At 48.3% G+C, this 25,956-nt stretch overlaps 1 protein-coding gene across 17 annotated transcripts in view; it reads left to right on the top strand.

The window, feature by feature from the left end:
* SRCIN1 (SRC kinase signaling inhibitor 1) overlaps window positions 1-25,956 on the top strand; it is a 279,306-nt gene that overhangs the window by 155,223 nt on the left and 98,127 nt on the right. For 10 of the 17 annotated variants that reach the window (XM_077315665.1, XM_077315656.1, XM_077315662.1 and 7 more), the window contains 2 exons: window positions 6,849-6,872; window positions 12,055-12,186. The exons of 2 other annotated variants lie outside the window; for them this stretch is intronic. In XM_077315665.1, coding sequence (XP_077171780.1) covers window positions 6,849-6,872; window positions 12,055-12,186 — 156 coding nt within the window. The remainder of the gene's footprint in view (window positions 1-6,848; window positions 6,873-12,054; window positions 12,187-25,956) is intronic. 5 more of the 17 variants (XM_077315663.1, XM_077315672.1, XM_077315669.1 and 2 more) reach the window with 2 other exon arrangements.

Raw genomic sequence — 25,956 nt, 5'->3', positions numbered from 1 at the left:
CGGCTTCCTGGTCACTGTTCCCGTGGCTGTTTCCAAATGGAAACCAGGGAGACCGGAGCCAGGAGGCGGGTGGGCGGGAGGCAAGCAGAGGGCCTGAATGACAGCTCTTGTTTTATCAGCCTCCTGCACCTGCCGTCCGGACTCAGCTTTGCAGCGAGGCAGATTTTTGTCCTCGGAGGGTGGGCAGGATGGCAACCACCGGGGAGAGGCAAGGTCTGAGCGTGAGCAGAAGGGGCAGGTTTGGGGGGAGGGAATTGCCTCGGTAATATCTGGAACGCCATTAGCTAAGAGCTGCGATTAATACGACCTTACAGACGATCCAAGAGACAAGTTTTTTTTGCATGTAAGAAGTGTGTTTGAAACACTTTTATTTGTCCCTTGATAAAGCCAACAGGTGAAACGCGTTGGGACTTAGATGAAGGATTAAAAACACAGCTGAAATTGAAGAGAGACGACCTTTCCTTGATTTATTATTGCCATTGTTGTCCCGGTGCATCTGTATTGTGTCACAATTCAACTGGTACCTACCCCTCCCAGCTCATTTATTTTTGCTTCGGTAATACCAAGGCATCCTGCATCAGTGTTGTGAGCTCAGTTCTGAAATATGGACCACAAACCGGGACCAACAGAAACCAAGCGGTTGCTTCTTTCGGGTCTGGAAGACATTTTCCTCTAGGCCAGATTGGCCAGGAGTCCTGGAGGTCTTTTTTGCCTTTCTCCGGGCATAGAGTAAAGGTTACTGGGAGGTGGGAGGGGATAGTAGTTCTGAATTTCCTGCATTGCACAGGGGGTTGGACTAGATGACCGTTGTGGTCCCTTCCAGCTGTATCTTTCCACTAGGGGGCAAGCATTCAGGAACACAACAGGTGCTAGATTAGGGGGGTGGGGTGGAAGAACTCTGCGGACAGCCTCCTCATCCCCCAAGGACCTGGAAAGGCTGCAGGCAGATTTTAGGGAGCTCACCGGCAGTGGTAGGTCTCACGCGGCAGCCTCCGAGCCTCCGAGCGAAGTGGAAGGAGGAGGGGGTAGTCAGGGGTGGGGGCACGGAAGGCGATTGGCTGGCTGCTGGACAGACAGGCAAGCCGGTTGGAGGAGGAGGCACTCAGGGGCTGGACAGCTTCCCTGAGTGGGTGTTAAGCGCTGAGTGGCATTTAAGACATGAGACATGCTCCTCCTCTAAGGCCTTACCAGAAATATATAGTGGAACAGAGACCTCACTTGAGTGACATGATGGAAGAAAGAGAGTCATAAGAGTTTCTCAGTCCTGGTGAATCTGTGCCAGAAACACACATTATACGTCCTCATTTGCAGTCTTCTTGCAGGCAGTTGTTATGTGAAAAGGCACTTCATGTACGCTCAAGAACACTTTGGACGACTTGGTGCAGTGGTTAAGAGCAGCAGCGGCTTCTAATCTGGCAAGCTGGGTTTGATTCCCCGCTCCTGCTCCACCTGCAGCCAGCTGGGTGACTTCGGGCCAGTCACAGCCCTGATACAGCAGTTCTCTCAGAGCTCTCTCAGCCCCACCTCCCTCCCAGAGTGTCTGTGGTGGGGGGAGGAAGGGAAGGCGATCGAAAGCTGCTTTGAGGCTCCTTCGGGCAGTGGAAAGCGGGGCATAAAAACCAAATGTCGTTCTTCTTTCTGTCGTACGAAGATCAGAGCCTTGGCACTGCTCCGTCAGCCCCCAAACTGACCTTCAGCCGGCCGTCATGCGGATCAGCTTTAGCCCTCCTTGCAATCCTGGTTCCTGGCCTTTGCCATTCATACGGCCCTTTCCGCCTCATCTGCCTCGGCTTTTAACAGCGCCGTAAAATAAGGCCGTAATTTCAAATCCTCTTGCATCCCCCTGATCCTCTTTCGATTCTCCCACTCAAATAGGGAGATATTAATTGTGCCTCTTCTTCCTGCCTCTGAAGGGGGGGGGGGAGAGAGAATTTTCCGCTGATGTCATCATCTCCCCCAGCCTGCTGCAATGCAATTGATTTCCCAGCAGCTAACTGAGGCACGGAAAGGCACAAGCATTGGATGGATTTGGGGGAAATGTTCGATTCCGGTGCGGAGGTTAAAACGTTTGGCAAGGAGGTAAAACGAAGTGAGTGTGTCTCACCCTGGCCCACCACTATGGAACCCCAGGTAGCTTGCCTTATGCCATAGCTTCAGGCTGCACGATTAGGCCCTGCAGCAGTTGTGGCAATACAGGAGCATCTGTACGTGCTCCCTAGTGTCTGTGTGTGTGTGTGTGTAGTGGCATCAAACTCATCAAATTTCAGCAGTGGAATAGGCTGCCTAAGGAGGTGCTGAGCGCCCCCTCACTGGCAGTCTTCAAGCAAAGGTTGGATGCACACTTTTCTTGGATGCTTTAGGATGCTTAGGGCTGATCATGCATTGAGCAGGGGGTTGGACTAGATGGCCTGTATGGCCCCTTCCAACTCTATGATTCTATGATTCTAGGATTCTATGCATTGAGCAGGGGGGGTTGGGCTAGATGGCCTGTATGGCCCCTTCCAACTCTATGCTTCTGTGATTCTATGATTCTATGATTCTATGATCCTGCGTTGAGCAGGGGGTTGGACTAGATGGCCTGTGTGGCCCCTTCCAACTCTATGATTCTATGATTCTAGGATTCTATGCATTGAGCAGGGGGGGTTGGGCTAGATGGCCTGTATGGCCCCTTCCAACTCTATGCTTCTGTGATTCTATGATTCTATGATTCTATGATCCTGCGTTGAGCAGGGGGTTGGACTAGATGGCCTGTGTGGCCCCTTCCAACTCTATGATTCTATGATTCTAGGATTCTATGCATTGAGCAGGGGGGGTTGGGCTAGATGGCCTGTATGGCCCCTTCCAACTCTATGCTTCTGTGATTCTATGATTCTATGATTCTATGATCCTGCGTTGAGCAGGGGGTTGGACTAGATGGCCTGTGTGGCCCCTTCTCACTCTATGGTTCTATGATTCTAGGATTCTATGCATTGAGCAGGGGGGGTTGGGCTAGATGGCCTGTATGGCCCCTTCCAACTCTATGATTCTGTGATTCTATGATTCTATGATTCTATGATCCTGCGTTGAGCAGGGGGTTGGACTAGATGGCCTGTGTGGCCCCTTCTCACTCTATGGTTCTATGATTCTAGGATTCTATGCATTGAGCAGGGGGGGTTGGACTAGATGGCCTGTGTGGCCCCTTCCAACTCTATGATTCTATGATTCTATGATTCAAATCACAGCCAATTGACGGCGACCCAGTCTGGCTGCAGCGTCAAACTCATTTTTTCCGAGAGCCGGATCTGATATAAATGCCACTTTGTCACACTGGGCCCCGTGCACCATAAAACGGAACGTCAGGTGTAAAACTTTATAAAGGACACAGGGCAACCCAATGACTGGCATTCATTTTTTTTACTCAAAATACAAACATGCTTAAAACATTCTGGCGGGGGTTCCTCACAGTCTCGTTCTGATGCCCACCCTCCCTTTTCCACTGCCCTACACATTAGCGCCGGGACGGTATTCGGGGACATGATGCACCGCCTCTGTCACCTGGTAGTTGCTTGTGGGCTGGATAAGAAAGAGCCTCAGATGGGCCGGTTCTGGCCTGCAGGCTACATTTTTGGCAACCCAGAGTGGAATTTTCCAAGTAATAGACCAGGGCTTCCCCATCCTGGTACCGCAAGTACCGTGCAATACAGCAAAGACCCCTCAATTATACCATGGTGTGGCACTTTTCAAAATGGCGGCTGTAGCTGCCGTTTCCGGCTCTGAGTGGAAAGGAAAGGAAACTGCTTGGCCACTGTGCGAGACAAGACGTGGACTAGGTGGACCACTAGATAGATCCAGCAAGACTCTTCTGATGTTCTTATCAGGGAAGGCCTCTGCCTCTCTGCCCTGTTGTTGGCCACCTAGAGAAACTGGTTGGCCCCTGTGTGACACAGGATACTGGGCTAGATGGACCACTGGTCTGATCCTGCAGGGCTCTTCTGATGTTCTTATGAAGGCCTTGGCCGCTCTGCCCTGTTGTTGGCCTCCAGAGGGACTGGTTTGCACCTGTGTGAGACAGGATGCCAGACTAAATGAACCATTGGTCTGATCCAGCTGGGCTCTGCTGATGTTCTTGTGCAGGCCTCAGTTTCTATGTTTTGTTGGTGGCCCTCCAGGAGAACTGATGGTCACTGTGAGAGACAAGATGCTGGACTAGAAGGACTATTGGTCTGATCCCACAGGGCTCTTCTGATGCTCTTGCGTATCCACAGGGAGCACCCTTTTAGAAACGGCAGCCTCCATCCATCGCATGTGGATGCCGGAGTCGGAATCTCCCAACCTTTTTTAGACCCTCCCGACAGTTTGTGATTGGACCTCTGTTGAGGGACCCGCTCCCTCTTTTCAAAACCCCCAATGAGCTCAACAGAGTGGGAGACCCCAACTGCACAGGGTCATGAAGTCTCCCATGGCAGCTCTCCCATGCTGGAAACTCTCTGCCCATGGAAAACCAGCACGAAAGGCAACAAGCCTTCTTCCTGCCTGGCTAGCTTTTATGAATGCGGGGGTTTCAGGGGAGGCAAGCATGCCATTGCCCAAGCCCGCATTCTGAAGCCAGGCTGTTCCAAAGGACTGTGCGGTCTTATTCCAAATGTAAGCTCCAGCACAGAGATTAGAAGGGCTTTGATGACGCGCACAGCTGGCCTCTTCCTTCCTTCTATTGCAGAACTCTCTTTTTGGATGATTAGTTTGGTATCCTCCTGGAAAGGTCAAAGTCTTAGTAGTTACAACTGAAGGAGCAATACAGCACGAGGGACCCACATTGCTTTCGGGGCAGCGGATGTTTAATATCTTCAAAGGTTAACTGATTTGGAATGCTTTTGGTGTTTCCTTCCTTCCTTCCTTCTTTCCTTCCTTCCTTCCTTCCTTCCTCCATTCTCCCTTTCCTTCCTTCCTTCCTTCCTCCATTCTCCCTTTCCTTCCTTCCTTCCTTCCTTCCTTCCTTCCTTCCTTCCTTCCTTCCTTCCTTCCTTCCTTCCTCCATTCTCCCTTTCCTTCCTTCCTTCCTTCCTTCCTTCCTTCCTTCCTCCATTCTCCCTTTCCTTCCTTCCATCCTTCCTTCCTTCCTTCCTCCATTCTTCCTTCCTTCCTTCCTTCCTTCCTTCCTTCCTTCCTTCCTTCCTTCCTTCCTTCCTTCCTTCCTTCCTCCATTCTCCCTTTCCTTCCTTCCTTCCTTCCTTCCTTCCTTCCTTCCTTCCTTCCTTCCTTCCTTCCTTCCTTCCTTCCTTCCCTCCCATGTGCTCAGGTAGTTGGTGCAGACATCTGTGAACATGGGCAGCGAGAGGGCTTGGGAGAGGGTGGGATATGGTTGCCAACCGCCTGGCGGTACCTGGAGATTTCCAGCAATTACGACTGATCTCCAGGTGGCAGAGATCACCTGGAGAAAATGGCCACTTTCAAAAGTGGACCCTGTGGCATTGTAGCTCATTGAAGCCCCTCCCCAAAGCCTGCCCTCTCCAGGCTCCACCCCCAAAACCTCCAGGTATTTCCCAGCCTAGAGCTGGCCACCCTAGGGTGGGGGAATGACGTACAGGTATGTGAACTGGTGGGTTCAAAGGGAGGCAAGAGGAAGGGAGGGGAGGGGGCCGTGTACTCTCTGCCCATCCCCACCCCCAAATAGGGAGCTGCCTTTCTTGTTGCAGAAAGGGGCCACTGGCCGACTACGTGCCCAGCGCACACTCCTGAGAGCCAGTTTGGTGTAGTGGTTAGGAGTGCGGACTTGTAATCTGGCATGCCAGGTTCGATTCTGCGCTCCCCCACATGCAACCAGCTGGGTGACCTTGGGCTCGCCACGGCACTGATAAAGCTGTTCTGACCGAGCAGTGATATCAGGGCTCTCTCAGCCTCACCTACCTCACAGGGTGTCTGTTGTGGGGAGAGGAATGGGAAGGCGACTGTAAGCCGCTTTGAGCCTCCTTCGGGTAGGGAAAAGCGGCATATAAGAACCAACTCTTCTTCTTCTTCTTCTTCTTCCTGCTCTTTGGGCCCTGAAGTCTTTTTGCTGTACTCTTTCTTTCGAATAGATTCAATTGAGTAGCCATGTTGGTCTGAAGGAACACAACAAAATCCAGTAGCACCTTTAAGACCAACAAAGACTTATTCAAGGTGTGAGCTTTCGAGTGCAAGCGCTCTTCGCTGTCTTTCTTTCGAAGGATGTCTGTATCCGGCCTTCCTAGAGAGAAAGAGGGAGAGATAGAGACGTGATTGTCTCCGTGGCGCTCCTGACAGCTGCAGCCCCGCCATTCCGGCGTTCAGCGTGCTCAGGTTGCAAGATGGGAACCGGTTTCTGGCGCTGGCTTTGCTTTGAAGACCTGAGAAATCTTGGCAGTGACATAAATTATGCAAAACAAGCAAATACATCTATCCAGTTCCCTCCTTTGCATGACATTTTGTGGGAGCAAAATCTGGTTGTGGATGTTTCTCTTTTTTTCTCTTCATGATGGGGAAACTTTGATTTATTCATCGGTGTGCAGATTGCCTACCGCATCCCCCTTTCAAGATCCCGACGCTGTCTATTTGTTTTGTAATTTCCTTCTTTGCAGCAAAGTCATACATCTCGGAGGCCACGTCTCCCCCTTTCGAAAGACTTGCTTGTGGCATTCCCATTGACCATCCCTCTTTATTTTGGCAAATCCCATTGCTTTTGTTTGAAGAAAAAAAAACACCATTGGGAGGGGACTTTAAACAAAGAAAACCAAGCCATAACTTCTCGCGCAGTTTAAAGTCAACTGTTTTCTCAAAACAGAATCTTAATGGTATTTTTTTGTTTTGTTTTTCTTTTCTTTTCCTTTCTTTTTTTTTTTCTTTGTGTTTGTTAGCAACCCAACTACTGGAGCTTTAAGGTCAGTACTTCCAATTTTTCACCCCTCCACGCTTTTGTTGAACAACGGATGCATGCGCTTTCACACCCTTTCTCTGTACGACTGAGCGTGCGGACAGCCGCAGGATGGGATTCTGACCGTATCGCTGGATGTGCAAACAGCTGCAGGTCGGGATTCGAACTCCGCTTCTGTTGGCCCTCACTTTCTTGCTCCGGACTTCCTATTTCTGATAGCTAGCTCCCTCACATGACACTTTCTGCACAGCCGTGACACTGGAGACTTGGGAGCTAACGTTACATGCAGATAGATGACCCTCCTTCCCTTTTCTAAAATGAAAAGCAGCCAGTGGAGGCTACCACAGGCAAGGGGGAAATGGCAGGTCTCCGAGGAATTTAGCCCTTTCTCTCCCAGCTGCATTTCCACTCAGGTGCTTCTTTCTGCCGTTGTTTCCCCCGTGCTTGTGGGGGGGCGATTGTGAACAGTAAAATGGGCTCCAGCGAAAGAATTCGGCTCCACTACCCTAGCGAATTCTGCTCCCTCTGGAGGCAGCTTTTCATGGACAAAGAAAGAGGGGGGAGTTGCACCCACTGCATGCCCTGTCGAATTTGGCCCTGAATGCATGATCACACTGCAAATCTAAGCCAGTTTCAGGCCTGCTTAGCTGTCCTTCTCGTTTTCTTCTGTGCATGGATCTGCTCAGGGTGCGTCACTTCCTGTGGAACCTCACTGTGTGGGGGGAAACCTCTTTCGCCGATGGAAAACTGCGAAGGATCCCGTTTCTCAGGTCTTGCAAACGAATCCCGGGGGTGAAATAGCAGAATAGCTTGTTTCTTTCACATCTTTGTGTGCGCGGGGCTCTCCAGGGCGACGTAAACACGAGACAGACCCCTGCTCCAAGGAGATTACGGTCTAATACTAGACAGCAGTGGCTAGGAAAGAGAGCAGAAGAAGTGGAGGAAGGCAGAAGCAAGGAGGAGAGATGGCGTGTCCATGAGACACTCCCCATGAGCAAGACATTCCATATGGGGGACGGGAACAGCAGCAAAACAGCCACGTGGTTCTCTAAATTGGGCACTGAGCATGTTCATCGAATTATCACTTTATTGGGCCGTTGGTTGCGGGGCTCGACCCTCTGGGAAGTGTAGATCGGTCAAGGACCTCATGTTCTCCTCATCAGAATTTGCTGCGGCTCCTGCAAAACTGCAGCCCTTGTGAGAAATGGTCATGATCTCTTTCAAGGCTGTCCTAAAATGACAACAGCCATCCAAGACGGTGGTGGTTGACAGAGTTTCATAAATCCAGTCCCTGCCCCAAGCAGTTTACAGTCTAAATATCGGCAGTGCAGTTAGTTTTCTAAGTAAGTACTTAGTTATCGACAAGTGCCCACTTAAACTTCATTTTGGCTAGGGAGGGAGACTGAAATTAGCAAGCCAGCGTCATTCATTCATTCATTCATTCATTCATTCATTCATTCATTCATTCATTCATTCATTCATTCATTCATTCATAGACCTGATGTCTCGGGGCGGTTTACAGTGTTTAATAAAGACACCGAGATTAAAATCATTAAAACAGTTTAAAACCCATCCAACAATTGATGACATCCCTACAGTATTTTTCTCATTAGGCAGCAGGCGGGAAGAGCCATCTGGATTGTACCGGCAGGGGGTGGGGGGGGGGGCAGGCCCTTGATGTTTGCATACTCACTTGTCCGAACCGGCTCCAGTCATAAGCCTGACGGAAGAGCTCCGTCTTGCAGGACCTATGGAACTGTGCTAGTTCCGCTGGGGCCCTGGTTTTCTCGGGGAGCTCATTCCACCAGGCAGGAACGTGGTTCCTTCCAATGCGTAGATGTGCCCTTAATTTACACATACATTTAACTAACTCTGGGGAAGTTGTCAGAATGGTTATGTCATCTCAGCAGGCTCCGTCGTTCACAGACCTGATTAGTCACAAGTCAGTACATCCACAATCCTTTTTTGGGGGGGAACAGCATGTGAGCTGAGAAACGCTATGCAGCCAGCATCTCGGAGTGTTGTGCAGAGCTGGGGGTGGGGAGCGTATTTAAAAAGCCGAGATGCCACCTTTCCCCTCTGAGTACCCAGTCCAAATGGGTGCAGAACGTGGCAACTGTCCAGCATTTTGTTAAACTAGGGTTCCTTTCAGTATTGTGCCGAGAGCACCTTAGGGTGTGAGATGTGTCAGACTGCCAAGCCCAGATCTCCCAGCTGTGGAAGGACGGCAAAGATCTTGGATTGCATTAGACAAATTTTGTGCCTGAGATAAAAAGTTGCAAGGAAAATCCAAGCATCTCTTCCCCCACCTCTAGTTTTTACATAACAACACACAGTCAGGGATTAAATGCAAGCTTTTATTATTTGTTTGTTTTTGTTTGCTTGCTTGTTTGTTTGTTTGTTTATTAACTGCTGCTCTCACGCCAGCTGGCTCGTGGCGGTTTACCACAAAGTAAAAACAATAAAATGACAATAATAACAATATTATTTTGATTATTTTTAAAATTATATTTATATACTGCCTTCCCCCGAGGCTCAGGGCGGTTTACATGGAACTGGAATAAAAACAGCACAGATGACATGATAAACTGAACAGTAGTGAAAGAGTCATAACAGGAGAACAGGAACATAATGGAACAAACATGGTGAGAACAACCGATTTTAACCGTAACATACTGACGGCCCTGTAGGATGGACATGTCGGTGGTGATTCTCATGGGAGGGGGGCTCAGGAGCCAATGGGAAGTAACTGAATTCAGGTCGACCTCAACCAAAAGCCTGGCGGAAGAGCTCCCTTTTGCAGGCCCTACGGATCTGTTTAAGCTCTGCTAGGGCTCTGATCTCCTCCGGGAGCTCGTTCCACCAGGAACGTTTCAAAACATATCTTCCCAACATGCATAGTTGACAGACCCCTCCTGGCCCAAAGCCTAAGGACAGATGCTTGGAGGAGGGACACAACAGATCTTCCTACCCTGGCCTCAACCAAATGCCTGGCGGAAGAGTTCCATCCTGCAGGCCCCATGGAACTACAATAGCTCCAACAGGGCCCTTGGCTCTTCCAGGAGCTCATTCCACCAGGTGGGAGCCAGGACCGAGAAACAGATAGCACATCTATAGAAGCCTCACATGAAGCCGCCTTACACTGAATCAAACCATTGGTTCATCGGGGCCGAGATTCCCTCCTCAGACTGGTGGTGGCTTCTCCAGGGTCTCAGGAGAAGGTCTTCCCCATCACCTCCTGCCTGGTCCTTTTAACTACAGATGCCAGGGATTGAACCGCAAATGGAGCACAATATGCATCTTTGAAGCCCTTGCTTCATGATATTCGGAGGTCAGGGCCATGGGCTGAAAGTAACCTTTGCTGCAATCCAATACAGAGTTGTTCTCTTGGAACTGCATCAACACCAATGGAGTAATTTCACGTAGCACTGCACTGTTGTTTCATATTACAACATTCTAGTGTTTGCTACATGAAGAAACGATTAGATCATGTGAGCCCCGCTACTAGAAGGCTGACTGTTACCTTATCATCAGGCCCCTAAAATGTAGAGGCAGGTCAGAACCAGGAAGGACGGCAAACAGGCCCGAAGAAAAATGCCCTGCCCCTTTAACACAGGCTTAGGAATGGGCAATCAAAGCCTTTCAGGGTATGGAGGTACATCACATCACCTGGTTAATAACCTCCCATCAGCAGCCCTGTATTTAAGGAACAGTCTGTTTTCCCCCAGACAGCTGGAACTGCTAATGGACACTTAAAACAGACTTATACTGAGTATGACCGTCTGTTTATCTTTTCTGCTCTGACTGGGGCCTTTCCCATGATCTGCAACCTGCTCCTTTAAACTGGAGATGGAAGGGATCAAACTGGGAGCTTCTGCAGGCCATGCTAGGTCTCTGCCATTTTCTGCACCAGGGTTTTGGCCTGGCCCGGCACTCGTCTGGTCATGGGGCTTATTTCCGCTTCTGGACTACATCAGTACCAGCCCGGGACAGTCCCAGGCTGGTGTAGGCCACTAATTTCCACTTCCAGATTACACAGGCCAAGTGAGGGCCTGAGGCCAGGCCAGGGACTGTCCCGGGCAGGGGCTGATGTCGTCCAGAAGTGGAACTTAGCGCCATGATTGGACAAGCGCTGGACCGGGTCCAATTCCTGGTGCGGAACAGATCTGAGCCAAGCCTCTTTGCTTCAGACTGGGATCCAGTTGGAGATTCCAAGGATCGCTGCATTCTTGGCTGGCAACAATTTGTTGCTGTCCATTAAGGCCGTTTCTGTGTGTCAGAAGGTCTGGGGGAGAGAGGATGCCAATATCAGAAATGTATCTGATTCTGATGGTTCTTGGTGGTTTACATTTCTGGTTTACATTTCTGTGCTTACCTGTGGGCTGGCTTGTCAAAATATTGATGTATGTATATCAGGGGTGGCCAAACTTCTGGCAGGGGCTCATGGGGAATGTAGTCTACGGACATCTGGAGAACACAATTTGGCCTTTCCTGATGTCCACTCCATTGGACCAAAGTAAAGGAGGTGCTAAGTCAAGCCGAATGGCGGAACAGGTTGATGAAAGCATGTGCAAGCTTTTTATTTTGCGTGAGTTGTCAAAGGGTTCAGTGAAACTCAACAGCTTGCATCCTTTTGGACAGTCCAAATAAATATGCCATTTTTTTGTTGTGAAAAAAAATTATACATCCTTTCTAGATTGGTGGGTGGTGGGGGAAAGCGTATGCATGCAGTATTCCTCCTTGACAAGGAAACCCAACGTCTCTGCTAAAAATCAGTAATGCCAATCAGCCGAACTTTGTTTTTGTGCTCAAGGCAGCTGTCCTGCTGTAATCTGAAGCTGGTATGGGAGCCTTCATAGAGTTGGTATCTCTTTTCGCAAAGAGTAGCTTACGGCCAGGTGGAGAGGTGTGGATCAATGCCTGGCAGTGGAGTGTAATTACTAGAGGGGGTCCTCTTTTTATCCAGCAAGGCATCTGTCCCTTGAACAGCAGGGTGACAGGTAGAAATTCCACCGATACTGCTGCTGGCACCAGCACGAGGACACATTGCTAGGGAGCACCTGGTAAAGGTGAAAGATCTGTGCCGGACAGAAGGTGGGGGTGCCTAGGGATGGTGGATGGAAGGCATGTGGGTCTGTCAAGGAGCTGGCCCCCTGGAGTTGTTTACTGAACAGTCCCCTTTTCTCCAGTGTATCTGCTGTCAGCTGTTGAACATAAGAAGAGCCTTGCTGAATCAGAACCAAGGGCCATCTTGTCCAGCACCCTCTTTGCCAGAGTGGTCAGCCAGAGACTTCCAGGAAGACCCCATGCAGGGCACGAAGGCAAGAGACCTCTCTTTCTGTTTGCCCCTCCCCTCGAGCAGTTGGGATTTGCAGGTCGACTGCCTCTGACCAAGGAGGCTCTGTGTAGCTCTACGGCTAATGGCCATCGATGGAGCTGGGCCAAACACCTCTTAATGACATCAAGGTCCATAATCCGTTGCAGATGCTGCCAACAAATTACATGTGACATGAAGAAATACGTCCTTTTGTCTGTCCTCCATCTTTATTTAGACATTTGCATACTTAGTGGGGCCCCGAAGCAGGCGTCCCATATTCTCTCTTCTTCCATTTCATCCTCACGACACACCTGCGAGGTAGAACCTACCTGAAGGTCACCAAACAAGCATCCATGGCAGAGCGGGGGTTCTAATTTGGGATGGTGGGATCCTAGTTTGGCACTCTAACCCAGGGGTAGTCAAACTGCGGCCCTCCAGATGTCCATGGACTACAATTCCCAGGAGCCCTTGCCAGCATTCGCTGGCGAATGCTGGCAAGGGCTCCTGGGAATTGTAGTCCATGGACATCTGGAGGGCCACAGTTTGACTACCCCTGCTCTAACCATTACACCGTTTCTGCCAACTGGGCTTATTGAATGATCCCAAGTTCTAGATAGTCTAAGAGAGGGAGGACAAAAGCAATTCTGTCACCTCGCTTTCTCCAAACCATGCCTATTTGTGTACGTCTTTACAGCTTCTCCCATCCTTGTCCTTTTTATTTCTCTCCTTAAGACACTCTCCGGATGCTTCCACGCAGTTTGGATGGGTAGATATTTTTGGAGCCTCCGCACCATGTTGTCCCCTTCCTGCATCTTTCCCCTACTCAGTTGCAGCCTTTATCAAACCTGGGCCTGTTCCGTACATGTTGGCTAATGCGCTTTCGAGGTGCTTTTGCAGCTGGATTTTCCTGTGCAAAACAGTGTATTGAAAATGCATTATCCAACACGTACAGAATGACTCCAGACAATGCAATCTTTGCGGGGAAATTGTGGTCAGATCCTTTTGCATAGCATGGAGATGTTAAGGTGTGCATGTGTGCAGGTCCTGCGCACACTGGTACCGTATACCTCAGCTTGGCCCCCATGACCCCCATTTTCCCCCAACACCACTGAAGGGCTCATCATGCCTTTTTTCCAAGTCAATATTTTCACTGTCAATATTATAATGATCCCTTGCCCCCATCCAGTAGCTCCTCTGCATACCCAGTTTTCGTTTTTAAACAAGAATACATTCCGACTCCTTTTCCTTGTAGAGATACACCTTTCCCTTTATATCTCCATAACGGAAAGGACGGGAGACTTGGCATTTTGAGAAAAACCCTGTGGATTCAGAGGAGCTAGTACATCATGGCAGGAGATTGTTGTATCTAATGTTGCTGCACTATAGCTTTTAGCAACTGACAGTTTTTTAAAAAGCCAAAAGAACTAGAAGTCCTCCATAGAAGAGATGGCAGCCACAATTGGCAACGCAAACTTCAGGGGAAACGACTGTTACAAGTGCAAAGGCATTTGCAGCAGCAACGAAAGCTATATGGAGACTCCATGCGGTGCAGCTGCAGAAGAAATAAGGCTAGATATGCTTGCTGCCAGTTCCTTATTCCAAGGAATAATTCCTTATTTCTTCCCTTGAGAAATATTCATGGAAAAGATGAGACGCACCATAATTGCAAAAAAGCCATTTGAATTCAATATCTTGCAAGGACAGTACAGTGTAATAAGATACCGCTGCATTTAAGATGTCATTCTCTCAAAATATTAAGCAAGAGTCAAGCGGCACCCTAAAGACTAACAAAATTTATTCCGGAACAAATTTTTGTGAATCATTGCTCGGTTCATCAGATGCACAGAGTGAAGTGAGCTCTGATGTATTCTCCAGTACATTTTGATGGCCTTTTCATTGCTGCTGGACTCTGTTTAATTTTGCTGAACAGGCGGGCATGGCTACCCCTCTGAAATTGCTTTTGTACTGTGTCGTCTTTATTCTGGAACATTTCAAAGGACAGCTCTAGAGGTGAAGGTGGGAAAAGCTTGAATGGACTTGCCACTTCTAGAATTGCGGAGGGGGGTCCGTGAGGAGTGAAAGGTGAACAAGCTTCCTTTGAAACGCAAGAATGGACAGTATGGCCTTTTGATTTCTTTTCCACTACTCATAAGGGACACAAACCGGCTGATGAATTGGAGTTTGTTATGATTTTTTGGGTGGGTTCATGGTTCACGAAACAATGTTTGCGAACTGAAGAATGGCTAGGAGCTTTCACAGATTATGATACACTTTGTGGTGGTTTGTGAAAAGCAGAAAGCAGGGGTTTAAACTTTAAATGGCTGAACCAATGCAAATCAGTTTGGCTTGTGAACCAACCTCCCAGTTCATAAGGGTTCGTGGTTCAATCATGAACCGAACTGCACAATTGCAGTTCATGCCCCTCCCTAATAAAAAGTAGGATCTTGCCCTTTGTGCTCAGCTTTCTGTTTTGGTACAAGACATAGGAAATTCAGGACAGGGCAAAAAATTGGTCTGCATTCCCTATGGTATTTTAAGCTCTTGCAATACAATGGAGTGTCATGACATGATGGCATTTGTCTTGGAGAGCATTGTAGTGTATGGAGCACTGGAAGTGAAAAACCCAGATTCAAATCCTGTTCAGATCCGAAGCTCTTTGATTAGTTGTGGGGAACTTGAGAGTTAGCAGGTCTTTGGCATGTTAGTGGATATATTTTTCTAAATAGATAACTAGTGATGCTGAGGATGAGCTGAGACTTGCAAAGCACATTATATGCCAGAAAATGATGCATCATTGGTTTGCAGTCATAATTGCAAATTTGTGCCTGTTTGCAGAACACCCATATTTTTGGGGGTAGGGGAAGAGTGTTCGGCATTTGAAAAAGCCGTGGCCCTCTAGAGAAGCTGCTAAAAGCAAGACCCAACCATGGATGGCCATTGAAATCTTCCTTCTGCACTGTACCAGCATTGCAGCCCTGTTTTCCCACACAGACCACCACCACCACTTGGTACACGTCCTCTGTATTTGCCCTTGTTAGCAGTCATGAAATAGGAGGACATGTCCTCATGTGGACTAGAATCTTGTTAATTGTCAGGAAATGGGGAGCAAATAGACTGTTTTCAGAGAGGAAGAAAGCAACTACCTTCATGGACCTTTGATATTAATAGACCCAAGTCTCTGCAAGGACTCTTAAGTAAGCTTAGCCATCAGGATGGTAGACAGGATGGTAGGTTCTCTTTTGGATTACAAACTGTTTCCAGAAGGGGACATAGAGAGTGGTAGTCACAGAGCGTTCTATGTCAGAGTCAGCTTATGTCTGTTGAGGTGAAAGTTGGATCCTGAGTTTTACAATATGCGGTGGGTTCTGAGCTGGCAGCGCCTTCCTAGGAAAGAGATCTTGGGGATGTCATGGGTGTTTCAATGAAAATGTCAACTCGGTGAAAAAGGCAAGTTCTATCGGCGAAGCTGATTAGGAAAGGGGTCGAAAGCCAGAGGGTCACTATTGAAACGCCCTGTTATAGATCCATGGCACAGCGGCATTTTGAAATAAAGTGCAGAGTTCTGCCGTATCTCAAAAAGGTGATTGTCAGACTGGGGAAAGGTGCAGAAGAAGGCAATCAAAGTGGTCAGGAGTCTGGATTGCTCTCCTTTCCAGAAAGGCATTTCATAGAATCATAGAATCATAGAATCATAGAGTTGGAAGGGGCCATACAGGCCATCTAGGCCAACCCCCTGCTCAATGCATAGAATCATAGAATCATAGAATCATAGAGTTGGAAGGGGCCATACAGGCCATCTAGGCCAACCCCCTGCTCAATGCATAGAATCATAGAATCATAGAGTTGGAAGGGGCCGTACAGGCCATCTAGTCCAACCCCCTGCTCAGTGCATAGAATCATAGAATCATAGAATCATAGAGTTGGAAGGGGCCATACAGGCCATCTAGGCCAACCCCCTGCTCAATGCATAGAATCATAGAATCATAGAGTTGGAAGGGGCCATACAGGCCATCTAGTCCAACCCCCTGCTCAGTGCAGAGAATCATAGAATCATAGAATCATAGAGTTGGAAGGGGCCATACAGGCCATCTAGGCCAACCCCCTGCTCAACGCAGGATCAGCCCTAAGCATCCTAAAGCAGGGGGCATTTCAGAGAACTAAAAAGATGACCAATGGAGGCCTGATAGTGGTTTAGGAAACGATGGGGCATGGGCAAGGAGAGAGAGAACCAACATTTGGGGGCACCCAGGGGAATTGGTAGGCAGTAGATTCAAGACAGACAAAAAGGAGTTCTTCCTTCAGAGTAATTAGCAGAGTTCCTTTCTCCTAAACTGAAACCACCAGTTTAGTCGGCCTGAAAAGGGAACCAAACAAATTCATGTATAATAGAGATATTAGCGGCTGTTAGCCACAATGATGAAACGGAACCTCCATGTTTAGAAGCAGTAAACCTCTGAATACCAGTCTGGGAGGGCAAAGCCAGGGAAGTTTTGGCTCCACTGTCCTGCTGATTGGTCTTCCACAGGCATCTGATTAGTTGCTGAGTGAAACAGGAGATTGTACTAGATGGCTTGATCCAGGGGTAGTCAAACTGCGGCCCTCCAGATTTCCATGGACTACAATTCCCAGGAACCCCTGCCAGCATTCGCTGGCAGGGGCTCCTGGGAATTGTAGTCCATGGACATCTGGAGGGTCGCACTTTGACTACCCCTGGCTTAATCGGTATGGCTGCTTTTACCATTAACATGTTTTCCTTCCGTTTCCTTTGTTCTAAAATGTAGTTACGCAGCTCAAAGGAATCCACTTTTCTTGAGCAAAATCCATAATCTTATCTCAAGGTTTCCCAACACGGTGTCCACCAAATGTTTTTAGAAAGTGGGTACAGCCACTTGGGGCTTGTCCCCGGCCAGCTTGCTGACTGGTCACTGGAGATCTGATTGGTTAAGCAGGTTTTTAAACATCTACTTTGGCAGCAGCTGCCAGCCCAGCGCGAGAATCTTCGCTGTAGGACCGCAAGCAAGCTGTGTATATACAATGCTTTGAAACGGTATGTTCGTTTTAAAAGGCATCCCATTAAGCAGAGGAATTATTATTGCAATTCTGCACGACCCATCTCCCTGACATTATAAGGTTCACTGTGCCTTTGCAGCAGGCATTCTGTTATGGCGCCCACCACCCTATCTCAGAATTCGGAAAGGTTGGGGCCCTTGATCTCTCTCCTGAAGCTCTCTCCTCGGTTGGCTGGAGGACAACTGGAGCAGAACCCGAACCCAAATGCAGCTGCACAATAGTAGCAGAGTATTACTAAGTGAATCCCTTTATCACCATACGGAGGCTATGCACCAGACAACCCAGCTCAACTTTTATCCCAGGGGTAGTCAAACTGCGGCCCTCCAGATGTCCATGGACTACAATTCCCATGAGCCCCTGGCAGCAGGGGCTGCCAGGGGCTCATGGGAATTGTAATCTATGGACATCTGGAGGGCCGCAGTTTGACTACCCCTGGTCTATCCCATCCCTTCCAGCCACAAGGATCAGAGGAAGCCTCTGACCCATTGTGAATTCCATCATCTGTTATCCAGTCCAATTTGGTACCCAGTGGCCTTTTGGTTACCTAGCAACAGCAGCAATAGCAACCGGAGGGAGGGCAAATGATGCGGGACACTGCACGGTTTTTGTTGCTGTTGTTGCTGTTATTCAGCAGCTAGCCCTCATAGTCTCCATGGTTTGCTTAGAGGAGGGACAGGGTTTTTAAAAATTCTTTTCCCTGACAGTTGTCTTTCTTGCAACCTGGAGTTTTCTCAGCTTGATTTACTCCTCGGTGCTGGTTACAGAGAGCTTCTGAATGTCTAGTGATGGACTTCATTCCTCTTTCCATAACCTTGGAAGTTGGCTTCCCAGCTGCAGTCATCCAACGTAGAGCGCAGAGCACTCTGTACATCTCTCAGGAGCACTCTTTTCTTTATTCTTTGCCTCGGCATTGATTGAAGGTCCTTAGAAGCATAGAATCATAGTTGGAAGGGATCTCCTGTGTCATCTAGTCCAACCCCCTTCACTATGCAGGATGCTCACGACCCTTTCGCTTATCCACTGTAACCTGCCACCCCCTTGAGCCTTCACAGAATCAGCCTCTCCGCTAGATGGCTCTCTAGCCTCTGTTTAAAAATCTCCAAAGATGGAGAACCCACCACCTCCCGAGGAAGCCTGTTCCACTGAGGAACCGCTCTGACTGTCAGGAACTTCTTACGGAGGTTTAGATGGAATTACTTTTGAATTAATTTCATCCCATTGGTTCTGGTCTGTCCCTCTGGGGCAAGAGAGAACAACTCTGCTCCATCCTCCATATGACACCCTTTGTCCACAAGCTGTGTTTTTGTGTCTACAAGGCTGAGTGCCTTCCTAGTAGTGCCCCCATCCTGCGGAAGCACCTGTCTGAAGAGGTGTGTGCCTGGTGGGACCCCTCTTGATTTGCAGGGCTGCTCATTTTTGGGGTGATTGTGATTACCCCAGGTAGCTGATGCGTCTTCCCCATCCACACACGCGACCCTGCTTGATAGGGGATGGATTTTAATGGGGATAGATTTTTAATTGTTTTATAGTTTATTTATTGTATCTTTTGTGTGGTTTTTAATTGGGTGGATGCGGAGGAGAGGCAGCGGGATATAAGTTTGATAAATACATTTTGTTGTTGTTGTTGTTAGTTGCAAAGTTGTGTCCAACCCATCGCGACCCCATGGACAATGATCCTGCAGGCCTTCCTGTCCTCTACCATTCCCCGGAGTCCATTTAAGTTTGTGCCTACTGCTTCAGTGACTCCATCCAGCCACACCATTCTCTGTCGTCCCCTTCTTCTCTTGCCCTCAATCGCTCCCAGAATTGGGCTCTTCTCCAGGGAGTCCTTCCTTCTCATGAGGTGGCCAAAGTATTTGAGTTTCATCTTCAGGATCTGGCCTTCTAAGGAGCAGTCCGGGCTGATCTCCTCTAGGACTGACCGGTTTGTTCGCCTTGCAGTCCAAGGGACTCGCAAGAGTCTTCTCCAACCCCAGAGTTCAAAAGCCTCAATTCTTTGACATTTTAGAAACACACAAAACGACAGACACCCAATAGTGAAAACAGAGAGCTGCCTCCTGAATTTCTCGTCTCAGACACCGACATATCTGGACCAGCTCCCAGCTAGGAACAATGTCTAGTGTTTGCTAATTTGGCCCGTTCATCGACAGCATTTCTGCCCCGAAGGACATCTGATGGGTGTGAGCTAGCCGGAGAGGGCCAAGAACTTGGAAGAGGCAGTTTCCTTTCCCACCCTTGCAGGCCTGTTTGTTTGCAGCCCTGGGGCTGGCTGGGGAGTTTGCCGAATCGGCACTGCCTGCGTCAGAGATGTTTGCTCTGATGAGTCAGGCAAATATCAGGCAGGCTTAGCGCCTCTCAGACTCTGCCAAAAAGCAGCCAGCGTTCCCAGGCCGGGCTCGCCGGCAGCTTTGAACAGCATCTGTGCCTTCTGTGCTGCTGCCGTGGCGGCAATTGTGGAATTTTCCTTGTGAATTGAAGAATGGAAGGTTACATTTTGCTTCGTCTGGCGGCTGGCACTTAATCCAAACCAAGCTTTGGCTTTGCAACCTGCTGGTGGGGCCGTGGCCCAGCCTTGCACAAGGAAAGAGTGCTTTGGAGTATGTGCAAAGTTCCCCCCCTGCTGAGCAGCTTCTTTACATCTGAGTTTACGGGCAAGGGTTTCTACATCAGCAGATGTGATGCCTGTATGAGTTGTACAGATTATTTGTACTCCACAGTGTTGCCAGCCTCCAGGTAGGGCCAGGAGAGCTTCTACTATGGCGACCGATTTCCAGACTTTCGGGTTTCCCAGCCACGATTCAGCATGGAGTAGTGATTAAAAGCAGCGAGTTCTAATTTGGCAAGCCCAGTTTGATTCCACACTCCTCCACGTGCAGCCAGCTGGGTGACCTTGGGCTAGTCCCAGCCCTAATAGTGCCGTTCTGACCGAGCAGTAATCTCAGGGCTCTCTTAGCCTCACCTCCCTTACAGGTGGTCTGTAGTGGGGAAAGTGAAGGGAAGATGATTGTAAGCCATGCTAAGATTCGTTTAGGCAGTGAAAAGCAGGGTATAATGACCAACTCTTCTTCTTTTACCTTATGGCAGGGGTAGTCAACCTGTGGTCCTCCAGATGTTCATGGACTACAATTCCCATGAGCCCCTGCCAGCATTTGCTGGCAGGGGCTCATGGGAACTGTAGTCCATGAACAACTGGAGGACCACAGGTTGACTACCCCTGCCTTATGGTACTGTGTTTTTTTTCAAAATGGCGGCAAAAGCAACAGACTTTGCATCTGTCATTTCTGGCTTTAAGTGAAGAGGAAAAGAAAAGTTTTTTTTTTTAATTTTTAAAAATCCCCCCCCCTATTTGCACAGGTTGACCCGCCCCCTCCCAAAAAGGCCAATGATGGGCCTGGAGGAGGTAGGAAAAGGAGGGGTCCCAGCTATTCAAACCTTTGCCAGTCGAGGCTCATGGGTCCATGGTAGCAACTAGGGCTGGAGTTATGTGAACCCTCCCAAGGGGTAGGGGGTCAGGTGAATCTGGGGGGAGGGTTGTTTTTAACTACAGGGTGGGTGGGCAGGGGGCTACTCTGCCCTCAGGCTCCTGGCCACTTCTGCAGGCTGGATTTTGACCTGTGTGCCACTCCAGGCCTTGAGGGGGTGAGGAGCAAGAGGTCACCAGAATTGTGAAATACCTGCAGATTTGGGAGGTGAAACCTGAAGAGGGACCTCATTAGGATAGAATGTCACAATCTACCTTCCAAAGCAGGCTTTTTGCTCCAGGGGAACTGATTTATATCATCTGGAGATTATTTGTAATTCTGGAAGATATCCAGCCGTGGTAAACCTACTGTCAGCCCCTGGTATTTCACCTGATACCTGCTCATGGCTGCTAACGAAAGGAACTTATGACCACAAGATGCATTTTTCACGCCAGTGCATAAACAAAGCCATTTAAAAACAATTCTGCAAACTCATCTCTCAGCAGTAAAACAAACCTAATGTATGCATTAAAAACCAACAGGGAGTAAAAACGACAACACAATCGATATTATTGCCAGTCCCCAGTTGGGGCCAGAGAATGTGTTAAGGCTCTAAGAAACAGGGGGAACTTATTAGGTGTGGAGCAGGAACAGCCAGAAAATGAAGAATTGCATCACCAGGAAGCAACATAGTGATGTAGGTGATGTTGGGGTGATGAGTCTGTTTTTGGGGTGCAAAACTATTGTATAAAGCTAACCAGGGAGGTTTTGCCCACAAACCAGACTACCAGAGCGTTGCCTCTGACTTCTGTTGCTGGCGGGGGCTCATAGGGACTGTAGTCCATGGACATCTGGAGAGTCACAATTTGGCCACCCCTGCTTTAGGGTCATCTTTCTTCACTTACTGCAACTCATCTATTTTGACACTGTATTATTATTATTTTAATAATTTTCATCATTAAAGTTCTCTTAAAACTTTGAAAGTAATTTATTTTTCAAGTATGATGTTAATTTTTCCATTACGGCATATTCCGCCAGTTTATTATTCCATTCTTCTAAACTTGGATAGACATCGGATTTCTATTATGCTAAGTCAATAATTCTAGCTTTTGTCACCATATATTCAATTATCTCTTCTAAGACTTTTGGTAGCGTTTTAGGCAATATTCCTAATAACATATTCTTGGCTTCCGTAGGGCATTTAACTTTTAATATATTCTGCATATTCCTGTGTATGTCCTTCCAATTTCTTTTTGCTTTTTGCTTTTGTGCAGGTCTACCACATATGATTTAAAAATTCCAATGTTTTCCTTTGTAATTTTAATCTCTTTTCTCAATGTCCTTTGGGATAATGTTCCATCTAAAAAAACATTTTATACCAATTCCCCCTTCAGGTCTGGCTGTAGTCTTCCGCAGTTTTAATTCCAGGAGATCTTCATGTCCATAAGGTTGTGAGCTCTGAGTTGGGAAAGACCTGGAGATTTAGGGAGTGAATCCTGGGGAAGGCAGGGTATGAGAAGGGGAGGGACCCCAGATGAGTATAACGCCATAGACTCCACCCTCCCAAGCAGCCATTTTCTCCAGGGCAACTGTAATAGTGGGAAATCTTCAGGCAGCCCCTGCAGGTTGGAAATTCTTTCCAAGAAATTTATGAAGACTGTTTCATACATTATATTTTCCACTGTGCTACATGCTCAGTCAGTACATGCACACGACACAATTGGGAAGGTGGTTCCCAGTACATGTCAGAAAAGACACATGAACAATCTTCAGGCAGTTCAGTGCATACAGGGTGTTTTCAATTGCGTAGAAAAAATGTAAAACCTGCCAATGTAGGAACAGGTTGAGGATCCATCAAGCCCACCTTGTTTTCGGAAAGCTTTACATGGTGTTTTCCTGATTTGACTCTCAGTTTGTTCAGTGGCTTAGGTGGGAGGGAAGTAGCCTAGAGATAGAAAGATTGTTGGTTTGAGCTGCCTGCTCAGTCAGTACATGCACACGGCACAATTGGGAAAGGGTTACCCGGCACATGCCAGAAAATACTCGTGGACAATCTTCAGACAGCTCAGTGCATGCAAGGTATTTTCAGTTGCACAGAAAGAATGTAAAACCCTACAACGCGGGAACAGGTTGAATACATTAAGCCCACCTCCCTGTCTCTGACAGTGATGGTTACGTGCTTCTGAAAAGCTCACAGATATACTGATAATCTGACAGACAGAAAGAGGGGCCACTGTTCATGGGCTGCTTCCATACCGACAATTTTCTCCACCTTTGGCTCCTAGCTGGATCACTGTTGTTTGGCACGTCCACACGGCTGTCCAGCTCAGGATTCTGCCCCTTGTACCTTGCCCAAAATGTGGGCCACTGCCTCGTGGAGACTCCTTCCTGCCTCACTTGGCTGTCCTACGTGAGGCAAACCGTGCCTCGCTTGTGGCTGGGGTGGCCCCAGTGGGAGGGATGCCCCCCCAGGCTATCAGAGAGCCAGTTTGGTGTAGTGGTTAGGAGTGTGGACTTCTAATCTGGCATACCAGGTTCGATTCTGCCCTCCCCCACATGCAACCAGCTGGCTGACCTTGGGCTCGCCACGGCCCAGATAAAACTGTTCTGACCGAGCAGTGATATCAGGGCTCTCTCAGCCTCACCCACCCCACAGGGTGTCTGTTGTGGGGAGAGGAATGGGAAGGCGACTGTAAGCTGCTTTGAGCCTCCTTCAGGTAGGGAAAAGCGGCACATAAGAACCAACTCTTCTTCTTCTTCTTCTTCTTCTTCTTCTTCTTCTTCTTCTTCTTCTTCTTCTTCTTCTTCTTCTTCTTCTTCTTCAGCTAACCAATTTTTCAGATGGCCTTAATGGTAAATCTGCCCCAACTGAGGTTCAGGCTAGATGTGACAGTGTGCTTGTAGCCACCAGAGGGGCACCAGGATTTGGTGACCAAACTAAACATGAGGGCATCCTGATAGGGGCCATAGTGCAGCACTTCTGTCTTCCACCCCCATGGTTTTTTCAAATGCTGACCAGGTGTGGGGGGGCTGTAGCCAGTTTGGAACATGATAAGGCACTGTGGCAAAGGGGGGAATAAGGAGTGCTCTAGCCATCCTCAGCCTGTCCCGCCATGGGCCCAGAACCCGGCTGCTTTTTAAAATCACAACAGCAATGAAATCCCTCTGGCAGCCATGTCGTTGGGCCTCATTGTGTGGCTGCAGCTATGGAGCGTACCCCCTTATCCCACGCTGACCCCTGGGGATCAGATCTGTCAGGTCCCGGAACTGCCCTGAACTCCCAGAAAACTGGTTTGACAATGAGACAGCCTGTGTCTGTATATAATGAGGAACCATGCTGCTCTCAAGCTACTTCTAGTCCTCTTAAAATCACACACACAGAGACACACACACCCTGTATTTTGTATGCTGCCTTCCAACATAAAGGTTTCATTCACTGCTTGGCAAAAAATACATTAATCCACGAATTTCCCCCTTCCTTTTAAAGCATCTTCGGAGGCCATCACGCTTTATTGCGATAAAGAATTCTGGATGCTCAAAAAGGACTTGTATGAAGAAGTCCTTCCCTTTGTCTGTCCTGAATGTGCTACCGGTTGATCTCATTGGGTGACCCTGAGTTCTAGTATTAGGAGAACGACCAAGGGGGTAACGACGTCTCCCTCGTTCTCTGTTCGCTCTTGTGAGTGAAGCAGCTCTTATCCACCTCTTGAAGCGTGCAAAGAAATCAAGAGGCTGTAACATCTTTGAGGGAAGGAGGGGGGTTGCCACAGGGAAATGGAGGTATAATCTAGCCAGGTATTTCTGTACAGCTCTAAGCACCTGACTGGAGTGGTGCTGTGCATAAATTTGGTTTTCCCCACGTGGCAAGGTTTGCCTGTGGCAGGCCCCGTTGTCACTGAGGATGCTGAGATGGTATAGCAGCAATCGGAACCTCCAGATGGCAAGTTTCTCTACAGTCTCACTTCCTCAGTTCCTGGGGCAGCCATTCCGCATGCACCTCATAGGGTAGAGCTCTTATCAAAGTGTTTGATTTCTAAAAACTCCAGTAATTGATATGCCAACAACAACAACAACAACAACACCCCCTCTGCCCTGTACTGGTGGGGGAAAGGCTGTTGTAGGGAGGGGAGAAAGAAACATGGCCGCCACGTGAGTGTGACAGGGAAGATATGGACGTTCCCATCCACATGACAACTAACCCAATTTCGGTGTGCTCTGTCCCAAGCGTCACGGGAAAACAAATCACAGAAAAATCAAGGGAAACCTGGATGATACATGATACAGCACCGTGATGCTGTTGGGAAGGGGAGGGGAAATCCCCATGTTATCCAAACAGGGGCAATTATAGGAATGGTATTCCCCAGGTTGAACCTGGGATTCTCCAGAATTACACGTAATGTTTAGAAAGTTTTAGGGAAGGAGAAAATGGCTGCTTTGGATGGTGGATTCCATAGCATTATACAACACTGAATTTCCTTCCTGTCCCAAATCTCACCTATTCCTGGTTCCACCCCCAAATCTTCCAGGTATTTCTCAACATAGAGATGGCAAGCCCAGCCAGGTAACATGTTGGGTGGAGGACAACTCTATTCACAGCCCAACCATGGTGACCGTCGGCCCTTCCATTGCTTAACGGACTCAATAAAATGCAATAAATGCTGAAACTGAGATTAAAAATTCCGTTTTCTTCCAGGCCATCCCCCAGGCTAGACCCCACATCTGTATTAAAGACAATATTTTTTAAAAAATTGTTCATTTAACACTAAATAGCAGAAATATCTAAACAAATCATAACCAGGGCAACAGGGGGAGGGGGAATGTAATTTTGAACATTTTTAATGCATTTTAAAGTAAAATTGCTACGAGGAAAATGCAAATGCAGAAGTTTATTGGAAACTATTTTTAATCACCCTCCCGAAAATTATAAGGCAAAATACAATCTGATATTATCTCTGTGGTGTCCTGCTTCCCTTGGTGTCCTAAACACGTTCTTGTTTGGCTTAATGCTTAATCCAGAGCTGCATGTGGGTGAGTGTACCCAGGCAGAATTTAAAATTCTTGTACTTTGCAGGGAACACGATCTTCCCGGTTTCATCAGATTATTCCCATACTGGGTGGTCCAGCATGTATCTTCCAGGCCCACCTCCCTCCTGTCTCCCCTTCCTGGCTTTTCCTTCATGCTCCGTAGCCAAGGGGTGCAATTTGTTGGCTAATCCGATTTTAACATTAATCCTGTTAACGCC

This window comes from Paroedura picta, chromosome 16, assembly GCF_049243985.1.
Source record: "Paroedura picta isolate Pp20150507F chromosome 16, Ppicta_v3.0, whole genome shotgun sequence".
Lineage (NCBI taxonomy): Eukaryota > Metazoa > Chordata > Lepidosauria > Squamata > Gekkonidae > Paroedura > Paroedura picta.
The sequence above is the reverse complement of the archived record's forward strand: the minus strand, read 5'-3'. Positions and strand labels throughout refer to the sequence as shown.